This window comes from Haliotis asinina, chromosome 10 (genome assembly GCF_037392515.1).
Source record: "Haliotis asinina isolate JCU_RB_2024 chromosome 10, JCU_Hal_asi_v2, whole genome shotgun sequence".
NCBI lineage: Eukaryota > Metazoa > Mollusca > Gastropoda > Lepetellida > Haliotidae > Haliotis > Haliotis asinina.
In genome coordinates, this window is record NC_090289.1 from 12222623 (window position 1) to 12236347 (window position 13725).

At 37.5% G+C, this 13725-nt stretch overlaps 1 protein-coding gene across 1 annotated transcript; it reads right to left on the minus strand.

The window, feature by feature from the left end:
• Positions 1–2828: 2828 nt before the first annotated feature.
• LOC137299178 (myosin-2 essential light chain-like) lies at positions 2829–9107 on the minus strand. The gene is made up of 6 exons (XM_067831740.1): positions 9027–9107; positions 8885–8912; positions 7444–7584; positions 5812–5976; positions 4255–4332; positions 2829–3695 (listed from the first exon to the last, which is right to left on the minus strand). Exons 1-6 carry the CDS (start codon positions 9027–9029, stop codon positions 3667–3669), a joined length of 444 nt encoding a protein of 147 aa, XP_067687841.1. The 5' UTR covers positions 9030–9107; the 3' UTR covers positions 2829–3666.
• Positions 9108–13725: the final 4618 nt, after the last annotated feature.

Consider the following 13725-nt stretch of genomic DNA (forward strand, 5'->3'; position numbering starts at 1 on the left):
CCTTGTTTGCTTCATTTCATCTGTAAGCATTCTTGGCACCCATCTTGCGCACACCTCAGACATGGCGAGATGTTCATGAAGAATTGTCTCGATGGATCCGTGTGAAATGCCTGTGGTCTCCTCTAACTCGTGGAGTGTGATTCGACGATTTTCCAGCACAAGTCTATGCACTCTGTCAATGTTTTCCTGACTAGTGCTTGTTGTTGGGCGACATGGACGGGGATCATCTTCATGACTCTCTCTACCATGCTTAAATTCATTGACCCATCGTTTGATCGTAGCAGATAAAGGGGAAGACTTGCCATAAACTGCTGAAAACCTTTCTTCAATGTTCTTCGCCGAGTTTCCTTCAAGAACTAAAAACTTAATTACTGCTCTATACTCAATTTTATTCATTTTCACTAACGCGAAGGGGGTCTCTTTCTGTCAATATGAGCTGTTCAATAACTTCTGAGAGTAGGATACGAAAACTTATATATCACATCAGCTACACCCCAAGGTTCAATGTCGTACCATAGGCTGTGACACCTGGGTATGAAAAATGCTCAATGCTCGAAACTTATTGACATCCCCTCGTATCGAGGATGTGTTCTGTAGGGCTCTTACGGGTAGCACAAAAATCTCAGTCGAGTACCCGGGGGATAAAACGTAACCCGGACTAGATTACCCGAAAAATATAGTATCAGTTATAGTGAGAGCTACGTGTGTCTGTGTGTGAATTTCACATAAGATCGCCGCACTTATAAGTTACAACGTTTGTATTGATTTGAAGACTCGCAGGAAATCTTTCCATAAAACGCGTGGAGTGGTTTTGACGAAACACAAATCTAATATCAACATATGATCAAAGACATATTTAACTGGCATCGGTCTATGCAGGGCCACATCATTAAACTGACCACTGGTAAACAACCCAACAGAAAAAAACCCAGTTCAGCTGATGTGCAGCGTCACATGTCGCAACGCATGGATATGAGATAATGCACAAATACCAGAGTTTGAAAAGCTTAAAAAGATTAGGTAACAACAGGCTCAATCCATAAAACAGAAAAAACATAAACCGTTGTCAAATCAACATCGATGAAAGCAAATTTAGTTCAACCAGTATCAAAATTGAATTTCTTTGAAAAAACTGCGCTTTTCAACAAGGTGAAATTTCCACCGTAAGCAGTTAACAACATAGACACAGCTGTACGTGTTGATTGACGCATGTAATTGACAATTATAAGAGAAATGTGTATTGAACATTAATTAACCAAACTTGCACACAAACCCAATTCTTTAACGATCGATCACTTTTGTTAAATTGTCAAAAAGTCAACGCTGAATCGACTTAAAGGGAAAGTCATATCCCTTAAGTAACCACAAATAATTAAAATAGTGATTAAAACAAATATAACTCTGAGTTCAATGCTTGTGAGTGTCTCGTATGTTTTTGAGTCAAGCTTTTTTCGGGTGTAACTCTCAAATTATCAATACGTCAGCGTGGCTTGCTTTTTGACTGGATTTGGCGGGGAAATCGTCCAGACTGATGTGCCAGATGTAACTTTGTACAAAGCGATTTTATAATTTTAGTGTTTTTTTAGTCTGTATATGTGCATATATATTTATCAGTAGACTTGTTAAAATATAGGTCACGTGTCCCTCAAGCCCTTAACAAACCCAAGCCATGACGTGCTCAACTGATTGGCCAAGCTAACTCTCCAAGTAAAACCTATTGTCTCACAGCCTGCACTCAGCCTGCACACAGTCACTCAACAGACAAGCTGACAGAAATATTTTCCAAAGAAGGTTAGTTCAGTATATCTCTGTATATTTATATTTGCTGCAGTACATCAAACATGTTCTACTAAAGTAAACTAGGTGTTTGCTATTATCTAAATCTCACCCATTGTCTATCTACATAAATATGCACTAATGCTAAACCAGGGTTATCAATGGTAAGCTTTTGTAGTTACTTACAAACAGCTTTTCTATATCTTTACTCTTGTGAGCATGAGATGAGAGTCTGAATGTGTTGTAGAATAAGGTATTTAAGTTCTGTTGTAGTTAGGCATGTGTATACAGTATGCGCCATTTAACATTTCAATGGGCATGCAAAACTGTGTGCGTTACTCCACAGGTAAATTGTAGCGCAAAATGGGTTGCGTAGCATACAGAAAATTACCAGTCTTCCTACATGGGAGCGAAGTGAGCATGAAGACCTGTCATATTCTCTATGCTGCGCAGCCCCATTTGCGCTACAGTTTGCCTGTGGTTACTCTTAGTTATGAGAGTATATATATTTTATTTAGATATATTCTGGACACAGTGTGTTGCTGTGCTGGTCGGCACCCTTGTCTCATCCACAGGATAGGCTCATTGCTTGCATTTGAGATGTCCTACTCGTTCGTATAATTAAATACATGTACTCAATACTTATGTAATGTAATATATATCAGTTAAGCTCCTACCCAATTACTACACAAGTACACAGTGTTCATAATGGTACTGCAATTAGAATATTTATGAATATTTATCTTGCAGTGTACTTGGCCAGATTGGTTGTAACCTTACTGTGTGGCCAGATTGGTTGTAACCTTACTGTGTATTGTATGTTATCTAGTCTTTTTACAACTACTAGTTTCAGTATGGTGTCACACCGCTTCCAGTAATATGCCAGCAACATCACGGTAGGGGACACCAGAAATGGGCTTCGGACATTGTACTTATGCGGGTAATTGAACCAAGGTCTTCGGCATAAGGCAATGCATTAACCACCAGTCAACCTCACCATCCGTTTGGTCTTGTATGAGAATGCAAAACCACAGAAGCACACAATACAAACATTCTTCATATAATGTGTTTATTCTTACGTCTACAATTGTATGGAATGATATATATACCAGGTATAAATACAGCAATAAATGTGTATACAGATGTTTCCTTACTTATCTCTATAATTTCTATGCTTTTGATAAAAGAAGATCACCAAATTTCTAAAAATAAGGTTCATTCTTACAAAGCATCCTCCATTTTGTCCCCATACTCCACTAACCAGCACATCGGACAGAACACTGAAAGCATCTCATCTATAACTTGGGACACTGCATACTATGAAAGTCTTGATCACATCCCATAAATCATGATTAAACGTAGATGTGATTTGGATGTCTCTTCAAATGTTCATAAAGTAAATGTGTCTGTAATACAATGTATGCCAATTTTGGAGGGGTGTAATAAAATTGTATATTTCGAAAAGAGTATAGTGTCTTGCATGTGGACGTTACAAGCGCAAGTGATAAATGATGGAATAATGAACACAAAGCTAGCATAAACAGCAAAACAAGAAAATCAGTTATAGCCAGATAGCTGAGGTTGTAACATACTCAATTTGAGTATCAAATCTTCACCAACAAGACAAAAATTCATCGTTGAGCATGATGATTGACAAAAATTAACAGAAATGACCAAGGTTGTCTTTTCAGTCAGACTGTCTCGTTACATATGAATGTAATGAGTTGAAAAATAGCTGATGCGTTTCTTGTTTCACAGTTCAAGTATTTACAAAAGATTCAAAGTCTCCACCATGCCCATATGTGCATCTCAGTTAAGATTAAAGACTGATGTCCACACTGCAAGGGCAGGACATGTTGACTTGTATCTTCAGAAGGGATGTACATAACTTCATCCATTCATGACCATCTTGATGAACTCTGCAAACAAATAAAATGTGTACTGAAAACACATGTACATATTCAGAACAGCAGAGTGACTTTAGTTTGAAACCACTATTAGCATTACACCAGCAATATCAATGGTCTATCAGAAATGGGCTTCACACATTGTACTCATGATTGAATTCGAACCCACGTATTCAACACTAAGAGCAAACTCTTTAACCAATAGACTACCCCATGGCCACTCAAAACAGCTTCGTTTAGAATATGCAACAGAAATCCCATTACCCTACTAACTTGCAGATGCTTGTGCATATATGCATAGTTAATTTTTAAAACAATTAAGAGTATGACATAACATATTATATGTGGAATATTATTTTCTCTCAGTAAGTTGTAATTCTGGGGGTTGAGACCTACGTAGGATTTGAAAGCACTCTCAGAATCAGGCACCTAACTGCAAGCACACAAATCAACAATCCAAACCATTCAGCTACAAAACTTCTACATAACTTGAAGTCTGACAACAGGTTGTCAAGATCATGTATTTTTTGTACCCTTGTTTGAGTTGTGTATACTGGCACTGTTTCCTTACCTTCATAATTGATGTTTCCCTGTGCATCTTCCTGTCCCTGGAACAGCTGGTCAACTTCATCATCTGTCAGCTTCTCCCCTGCAACACAGATTCACAACCTTCAGCATCTGCATCCAGTGACATGATATGACACATATTGTATCGTCTAAGTAAAAGACGGAACAGTCAGAATTGTGTTATCTGGGACAGAGGTACACTACTGACAAGCTATATTTAGTGACTGTTTACTCACTGTTGCTAGTAGTTGTAGCATGTTCCACATGCATTATCCAGCAGCCATCGCACATAAAACAGCATTCGGAATAATTTGGTTGCAAAACTTTTTAAGCTATTAGTTCAAAAGGTATATGTGAATGTCCACTTTTGCGATATGGTAAGCTGTATTCTGATTGGTCAATCTCAAAGGTTATCTCACGTGACTTCCTAGCAAGGTTTGAGTCAGTAAAGTGTAGCAAATAAGTATACTTAGACTGAACCAAAACGGATTCTTAGCCATGCACACCTTGTGGATGCTGCACAAAGATGTATTAACCACTGAATTACCTCCCTTCATCATAATAAACACCATGAAAATGTTTGAGGCAATGTTTTCATTCTGAGCCCACCCTGTACATCTAAAATTAGATATCAATTGTTACATGTGGCAATATACTTGTGCTTTACACATCAGAGATAAAGATAATGACATTATGTGACCTACTAACATGAACCCGGTCTCATTCATCACATTTTTTGATTATCCTTCAGCCAGCTAACGCATCTACTACTGCTTTACACGTGTAACTAGTGTGAGTGAGTGACTTCAGTTTTACAACGCACACAGCCACACACCAGCAATTGGGATACGATGACGTGCCAACCTCGTCAGAGAGCCTGAATCCCGATCCCCTGAGTTGTCTCTTCCCACAAGCATGGGTTACAGAACATGAATCCTAACCCAGAACACTTTCTGTGAATGTTGTACTTTGTTAAGGAAGCCTATTATACGATCATTTGTTATGACACTGGAATTTTGGAAGCTTCAGCATAGTTGCAGACAGGTGACTTATCACAAGTGTCTTCACCACACTGCTATAATCATGACGATTATTGTTGTCACATTGTACCGCCAGTGTACTGAATTTGTATTCACCTGTGAATTGTACTGCCATATTTATTCCCTTGTAGTGAATTCTACTGGTTTGTTAACGTTTACAATACAATCGATAATTGTGCAACATTTCATTGCTGTTTGTTGGTTTCACAACACAACATTTTATTGTACAGAGGTGGAAACATAGGTGCACTCCAGTACAGTGACACATCACTTGCCCTGATAATTTTTTTCAATACAATGTCCGAATTTCTTGTTGATTTTTTAAATAAACAACATGATTAACATTGGAAAATCAACTGGACACCCATACAGCGTGATACACTAAGTTGCATTCCCGATAGAAAAAAAACCCACTGGACTGGGATGTCAGTCAATGTGTTATTGCCACCCTGCTGCAAGATTTGTTTCAGTGTGGAAATTGACATTTGACAGTGTATAAATAAAACGGACAATTCATTTACCTAGTGACGTGAGTATATGTCTCAATTCAGCACTGGAAATGTAGAAGTTCTGATCCTTATCGAACACCCGGAACCCTTCGATGAAGTCTTCTAGTGGTGGGACCGTGCGGTTCTTGGAGACTGTTTGCCAGATGGGGAGAAACACCTCAAAGGAGATGCGGGCATCTGAAATGTTCAAATCAAATGGCTGTGAGACAAGCAATAATGTTAACTATTTGTCAAAACCAATTTAAAGAGCAGTTAACCGAATGTTGCGTTCATACCACTTTGGTAAGTATTGCAGTAATACAACTGGTTGTCAGCTTCATGTCGGGGAAAAGCAGAAAGTGATGCCACCTGGGCCAGTTTGGTGAATTTGACTCAAGTTCATGGGTATGGTTGCGACTTATACCTTGTGTGAGTGAATGAATATAGCTCTACACCGCACTCAACAATATTCCAGCTATATGGCAGTGGTCTGTAAATAATCGAGTCTGGACCAGACAATCCAGTTACCAACAACATGAGCATCGATCTGTGCAACTGGGAACCGATTACATGTGTCAACCAAGTCAGTGAACCTGACCACCCAATCCCGTTAGTCGCCTCTTACGACAAGCATAGTTGCCTTTTATGGCAAGTATGGGTTGCTGAAGGCCTACTCTACTCCGGGACCTTCACGGGTCAACTTACCTTGAAACCATGGAGTGGACTATGAATGAATTCCACAATCGTAGGTTTCTGGTAGGCTTAATGGACACCGCACAGTGAACTGCGAGATGTGGAGACAGTGCAACCCACTCCTTCAGACAATATATGGAGTTATCATACTTCAACCAGGTAAACAAATGTTCGCTGAGTTTTGTTTAATGTCAATTTTAGCCTTATTCCAACAATATGACCACAGGGGAACATCAGAAATGGGCTTCATAGATTGTACCCTCACTGGGAATCGAACCTGTGTCTTAGATGCGACGAATGAATGCTTTAATCAGTAGCCTACCCCACTGCCCACCAGGCAACAGAAGTGTTATGATCATAATATATGCTGGTACCTGCACTTCAGAAATACATTTCAGTACTATTCATTCCGTTTCTGATATAAACCAATTCAAAATTATTTCCACAAATGTTTTGTATCAATCTAAGTTCCTGCATATCCTGAACTTTTTTATCTAATGTCTACTGTAAGACTTATAGGTACCAATCATTAGAACCAATAAGAAGTAAACAGATGACATTACTAAATGTTGTATAGTTGTTCTCATGCTTGAAGCAGCATGTTACCCACAAGTAGAATTATTCAGATTGAATTTGCTAATATACATGGCGCTCACAATACACTTACACCGTAATCTGCACTTAAACAGAAATTTGTTTTAGAGAAATAAACTTAGTTGTGTTAACTAAAATTACACAAGTTATCTCACCGCATTACATTACACTGATTTACAGGATTAGAATGCCTGCCAGCCTCTATGAAAGTTCATTCATACCTCTGATTTCATCATTTATACCAATCTAGCAACTGCAGCATATAAAGTTTATTCAGTGTTAACTAATTACAGAGATAATGTCTTCAACATACACACTACATAACAGTCACACAACCCAGCTGATATTCACAGTACTTTGTGAATGTGAGTACTGTACCTGGGTTGGAAGCATATCCACATTTCTTAATTTCACTCTCTGTGGGGTTCTGAGACAGGGCACGGAGAACATCTCCCAGCTGGTGGGCCGCTATCTTGTTATCTCCCCGCTGGTCAAACAGGTTGAAGGTCTCCTGGATTTCTGCAAAACACATAAATTTATCTTCACAAATGCCAAACACTATTGTGTACTTCTTAATAGGACTATTAGGAGGCAGGAATCTATTTCCAGCACTTCAAGGGATGATCTTCCCAAAACAATATGTTGGAATTCATCATACCTGATTTTATGCACTTTTTGTTATAAGTGCTAACCAAAATGAAAGTAGAGGTGAACTGAGAATTTTAATGCAGTGACATGTTTTTGTGAGTTGGTGATGGGTTTAACTATATATAATACTAAACAGTCTTTTAGCTATGTTAGAGATACAAAGGTATTTGTGTGCACACATGATACGCTTGAAATCTTATATTATGGCATACTTCTTTAATTTTAAGGTGTACAGTACACCTGCACATCCCTTATCTGTAACCCTGCTCAGTGTTACTTACATAGATAACAATTGTTTTTATTATTATAAGCATGATTCAGTAGCCATGGAGCAATTAAGTGCTCACAAATAGGCGGAAACTGTACACAAGACAGATTACTTAACATGCTTAACATAAATGTCAAGATTTTCCAGGCATGTGAAAATCTAGGTTTTGTGGTTGAGATTAAAAACCATAGTTTCGAGAAGTCAACCTGTCTGTTAAGTCCCTGTAACAATGTATGAATGTTTAACATGTTTAGTGATTTTTGCATCAAATTTACCCGGAAGAGAGAACTTGATTCCGTTACAATGTAAATTCTAATATATCTTGTGACCTCACTGCAGGTGAAAAACATGAGAATCTGGAAACGTTCGCAAAGACCATGAAGACCGTTTTATAAATGGTTATTGGGGAAAGCAGTATCTGTGGTGAATACTGTTTGGTGAAATACACTGTCATTGTCAATCACTGTATTTTCTTGTCCAAACCAAAATATTTACAAAAAACACTGTACCTAATGCCACATTAGTGCTAAAACAACAAACAAGCATCACAAGCAAACAGCAAAATAATACGTCCAAAATGATATTGCATTTAAAAGCCGAACATTATAAAACACAAAACATATATCCATGATTGTACTTCTCTACACGCCACACGGAAATGGGTGTGGTCCACCTTTATAGCAGTTTATTTGTTTTGACACCTATCGATATTAACTTTTATCTAACATGCGATTTCTCTTCGGAGGTGTTAAATGAAGCAATGAAATGCAGTACTGCGTTGATATAACGCTATTCCATCACCAAAGTGTTATTAAATCTCCCGTTTGAAAGGGCGGCCTAGATATTTGCAACTGTTGACAAGCCCCTGAAAAGACATAGTTCGGATGAATAGTGTCTACTTACCAACAATCTGATCTTCTGAAAGTTTCGCCTACAAGAAAGATAAAGAGCAAATTTAACAGCATGCAATTCCATGACAAAAGTAATACGTTCGAACATATGTAAATAAATCGATCTCTTTTTCTCACCAAGCACCTTCACTCACCATTTTGAACTCTACAATGAAGGATGAATCACTGTACTTCCGGTATGTACAGGTTTCCTATAGCCTACTTGTAACGCAACTAGTTTCAGGAAACTCACTGCATTGCACCTTCAAATGAATATCAAACTTCTTGAGCGTCTGTTCTATTTACGTTGTTTCTATTTTCAGCACTATTTACGATTATATGTCCAGAGTGACGTTTGTTATATATAAACATGAAAACTACTATGTGGATGAAAGTTTTAAAGCTGAGATACTGAGGTTAAAATACATATCGTTGGAATGGATAAACATTCGATGAATAAGAAGTTAGTCATGATCGTCATACAAAAATTTTTCATCTCAATTGCCAATGCGTTTTTTTAGCAAAACATACATTTATAATACACCATGATAAAAACACAAAATACTTGAAATATTGTTGGTATAAGAACCGATAATACAGTTCATTGTAATAAATACTCTTCGTTGAATGGCGATAGCTATACAATATATAAGTTGTAGAAAGTAGTATTTATGACAATCGATAAATATTACGCATAAGTATGTGTTAAGTGGCTGTCGATTTGGATCGACAAAAGTTCAATGATATAAATGTGCACATATATTAATATCTAACAAAACAATGTACGTAAAGGTTTTGATGCAGTGTATTAAATAGAAAACCTTTCAAAGTTATCGATTGGAATGTGTCATTACTACCTTATATGGCAAGACATGTGCCCGAGGGTGACGCACCTGTTTCAATTGCGGTCATGCGTGAAGTGTGGAATTGCATAATTTGCATTCCAAGAATTCAAACAGACATATTCAGTCTGTTGATTACGTTGTTAACAACCTGCCCGGTCAGTTGTCATGTAGACTTCTTGAATGGGAAACGCATGGCCTGTCCAAAGTATGACTGAAGGTCACAAGCCTATGTCATGACAATAGAGGCTGTGTACTGCGAAACGACCTTTCGGAGGATAAAGTCAACGGATATTGATAAACTAAGTTATTAGGTCGTTTTATCCCTTTAGTGGTTATTTGAAAACGATTATACTACATATTTACTTTGCTATGACAGTAACATGTATAGTATTTCACCATATATTTAGCCTATGACTTAAAAAAAAACGTTTCCCATAATAAAAGAAAGAATAGACTTCAATATTATGTCAAATCTACTACTTTCGTCTGAAAAATATTGCATTTCAGACCGGTCTGAACATATTTTTGTTCTATTTCATGTAACGACACTGTGAAAAAATATTCTTCAGATCACAACTGATTAAAAGTTACACACGAGAAATACTGTGCATTGCATATAATTGTATTAATTCCCCAAAGTATGAGACTAATTATATACTGATCAGATATTTTTTCAAGCAATTTATTATTTACTCCCATGTCTGTTTATGTATGAGTAATTGCATTTTTTAGGAGTAAATAGCATTTTGTATACCCCCACTAGTTTAAAGAATTGAGTACTTTCACACAGACCTACTTATCCTTTACATGCTGGGTACTTAACTCTTATGAATATAAATGCATCTCAAGAGACTAATGTTTTTTAGTAATTGTCACATTGCCAAACATTTTGCAGCAATTTCTAAATACTCGACACTGAAGTCATGTGGCTATTCGAGTAAAACCCGGACAGTGGCTATATATGTATATATGTATGTATGGGCGCCACGACGAATCGTACGTAAGTGTATATATATACTCTATAACAGCATTTGCCAATATATATATGTGTGTGTGTGTGTGTGTGTGTGTGTGTGTGTGTGTGTGTGTGTATGTGTGTGTGTGTGTGTGTGTGTGTGTGTGTGTGTGTGTGTGTATATATATATATATATATGTATGTATGGAGAGAGAGAGAGAGAGAGAGAGAGAGAGAGAGAGTTTGGGCGCCACGACGAATCGTACGTAAGTGAACTTAGTTAATTGAGTTAGTTAAGTACGTAAGGTATTACAGACGTCTTGGGTTTTGAGTGATTCTGACACGTACTCCAGGATTTGTAATTAATTGAGAAATTCTGATTTTTATTGAGTAAAATACGCAAATACGCACCTTATCTGGAGCTCTGCAGATGTAACTATATAATATTAAATGTATAAATCAAAATTTTGAATTTTAAAAATCCGTGTTGTTGCTGGGTTGTTGCTGGGTTGTTGCTGGGTTGTTGCTGGGTTAGCTAATATTTTCAGACAGTGGTAGCTTCAAAACACAAATTGAGGAAGGCAATTGACAAAATGGGCATATATACTTAAACTACTTAAACTAATATTAATGGGATTTTTTCCAAGAGAACAACATTTCTGGATTTGAGGTGAAGACGTGGCATTAAAATCCAAGCAAATGGAATATATACACAGAAATAAAGAGACGTTAAGAATGAAACCATATAAAACATAGCTATTCAGTGGTGAACTGTTTAATACACATATCGCAAGTGCAGTGTTTCGGAGAAGCCCAACTAAACACATAAATGAAGAACGGGGATACGATTGCACTGACCATATGTTTAAGATACTGCAGTACATTTGTTTTGAAATTTAGTGCCTATTGCAGAATAGACTTTCGAGGACAGGTATATTTGCTTTAATAGCATTGTCTGGTACGTCGATAATAGCAGTGTGCACCAGAAAATAACACGGTTTGTGAAATAATCCACTTTGATATATTATGAGAGTTTCTGTGATAGTTATAAAATGTTATTGTAAGGTTTTTACAACATTGCAATAAGGCAACTCTAGAGATTTCCTCAGGTTCTGAATCTCCCATTCTCACTTGGGCTCGTTTTAAATTTAAAATGGGCGGTTTCGTTTCTATCGAAATTATAAACATCTGGATTTTCAGAGTTAGTCGTGTTGGGTTAAGTGTGTTCGATGTTTGGTTGGGTCTGACCTTTGGCCGGGGGAGGTGGTTATTATTAATATCTCAGGTATATAGTTTGGAAAGGAATCGCCAGTCTCCATCCATTCTGTTATTATAAAGAATGTCGGCATTCATCTACCACCATATTTGCAATTTATATGCATGCATGTTTTATGCATGCTTTGTAATGTCTTCTTCTTCTTCTCCATTCGATGCCGAGTGGTGTTCGCACGAAGTCGAATTATTAATTTCGGCTATTCGCTGGAAGACGAAAAGCGGTACTTTTTGATGATTGACGATGTGGCAGAAAGGAATGGGAAAGGATTATCGCCTTACCCACCTCAAAATGTTGGTGAACAGTTCTCTTCTTATCATGTTGGTGAACGTTTTTCCCCACCAATAATAATAATAATAATACAAAAATAACAATAATTACAGCGCAGTTCGGGTTTCCCAGAAATGGGTTGGTTTGCAACTTTAACTCTATGGCTCCAAACCCTACCTAGCTGATATGCCACAAGATGACCGATGTCATCAACTGGGTGACTAGGTCACCGACACCTGGATGGAAGGTGTCCCCGATGACATGACATCATGGAGCCTTCACCTGACCCTCGGCCCAAGAACCAATAATAATTTGGAGGGATGGCATGGACGAGTTAAGAAACTTGTCGAGAAATCCCATCCTAATGTATTCGAGCTGATTCGCTTTTTGTTGGTCGAACATAAGACAACAAAAGTGCACTATTCTTAACGGAATAGTAGTTTGGTTTTTAACCTGTTCGAATTATCCCTTCGCCCTCGTCGAGGGAGCTTAAACAAGTCCCCTATTGTTCGTGTTGATTAGGACAGGACCACCATTCGCATGAAGGCGAAAACGAAATTCGCTCAACGTTTACACAGGCAGAAAATATTCGCCTCCGTGCGAATGAACCGATGCTCGAAACTCGCACATATGTTTCTCAGTCTATTATATATTATTTAGATAATGTTCCTTTAAATGTCTTCTTTTGAAAGACTAACTGCTAGGTGATCAACAAGTGTTCAAATCATTCATTGAAATCTTTGCGTTCAAAACAGAAAAACAACGTTCATTATTTTTGATATAGGTGACATGTTTTACGTAATGGCAAAACTATGTTCCGCAGACTCATTAGAAAGTAGCAAGATAAATGAGGTCTTTTGTTTCGAATCATAACGCTATCATTCAACCGTGACGGCTGAACGACCATCTGAAACTGATTTATGGCAGTTGTGACAAGGGAAGTAACTCTATCTGACAAATGGCGACCACGATTTGCACGTGAGACAACAAATGGTCAAACGGTTAAAGAGTCTCACTCGTAATGATTTACTGCTTCACATGTGTAATGATTTAAGCACACACCAACAATAATACAACTACCTTCACGGGAGTCCGTTCTTTGTTTTAAGTTAGCCATGTTTGTTTGGATTGTCTCCCTTTCTCACGGACGTTCATCGAACTAGAATGTCGTAAATCAGAATTTAAATATCTCAATGTTATAAATTACCGCAGATCAACCACTTTGCCTCCCGTGTTTTGTTTGGATTCAATTATTTATTACACTTTAAACGATGGGTCTGTCTTTACTTTGGCTATCAAAAAGTACTTGAGCGTTTATGGGAATTTAATCTTTTTTATCGGAAAATCGTATGCAAGGAAAAATAAACCTTCTATTTTCCAATCTGAAAAAAATGAATTCACGGAAAATTCGAAAAAAGAAAGACTTTATGTTGGCTATTCCATTGTCGTTCTTACATTTTCAATCCACACCACCAGTCCGCATGGAGGTGGCTCTAAATCCTTTTGAAATC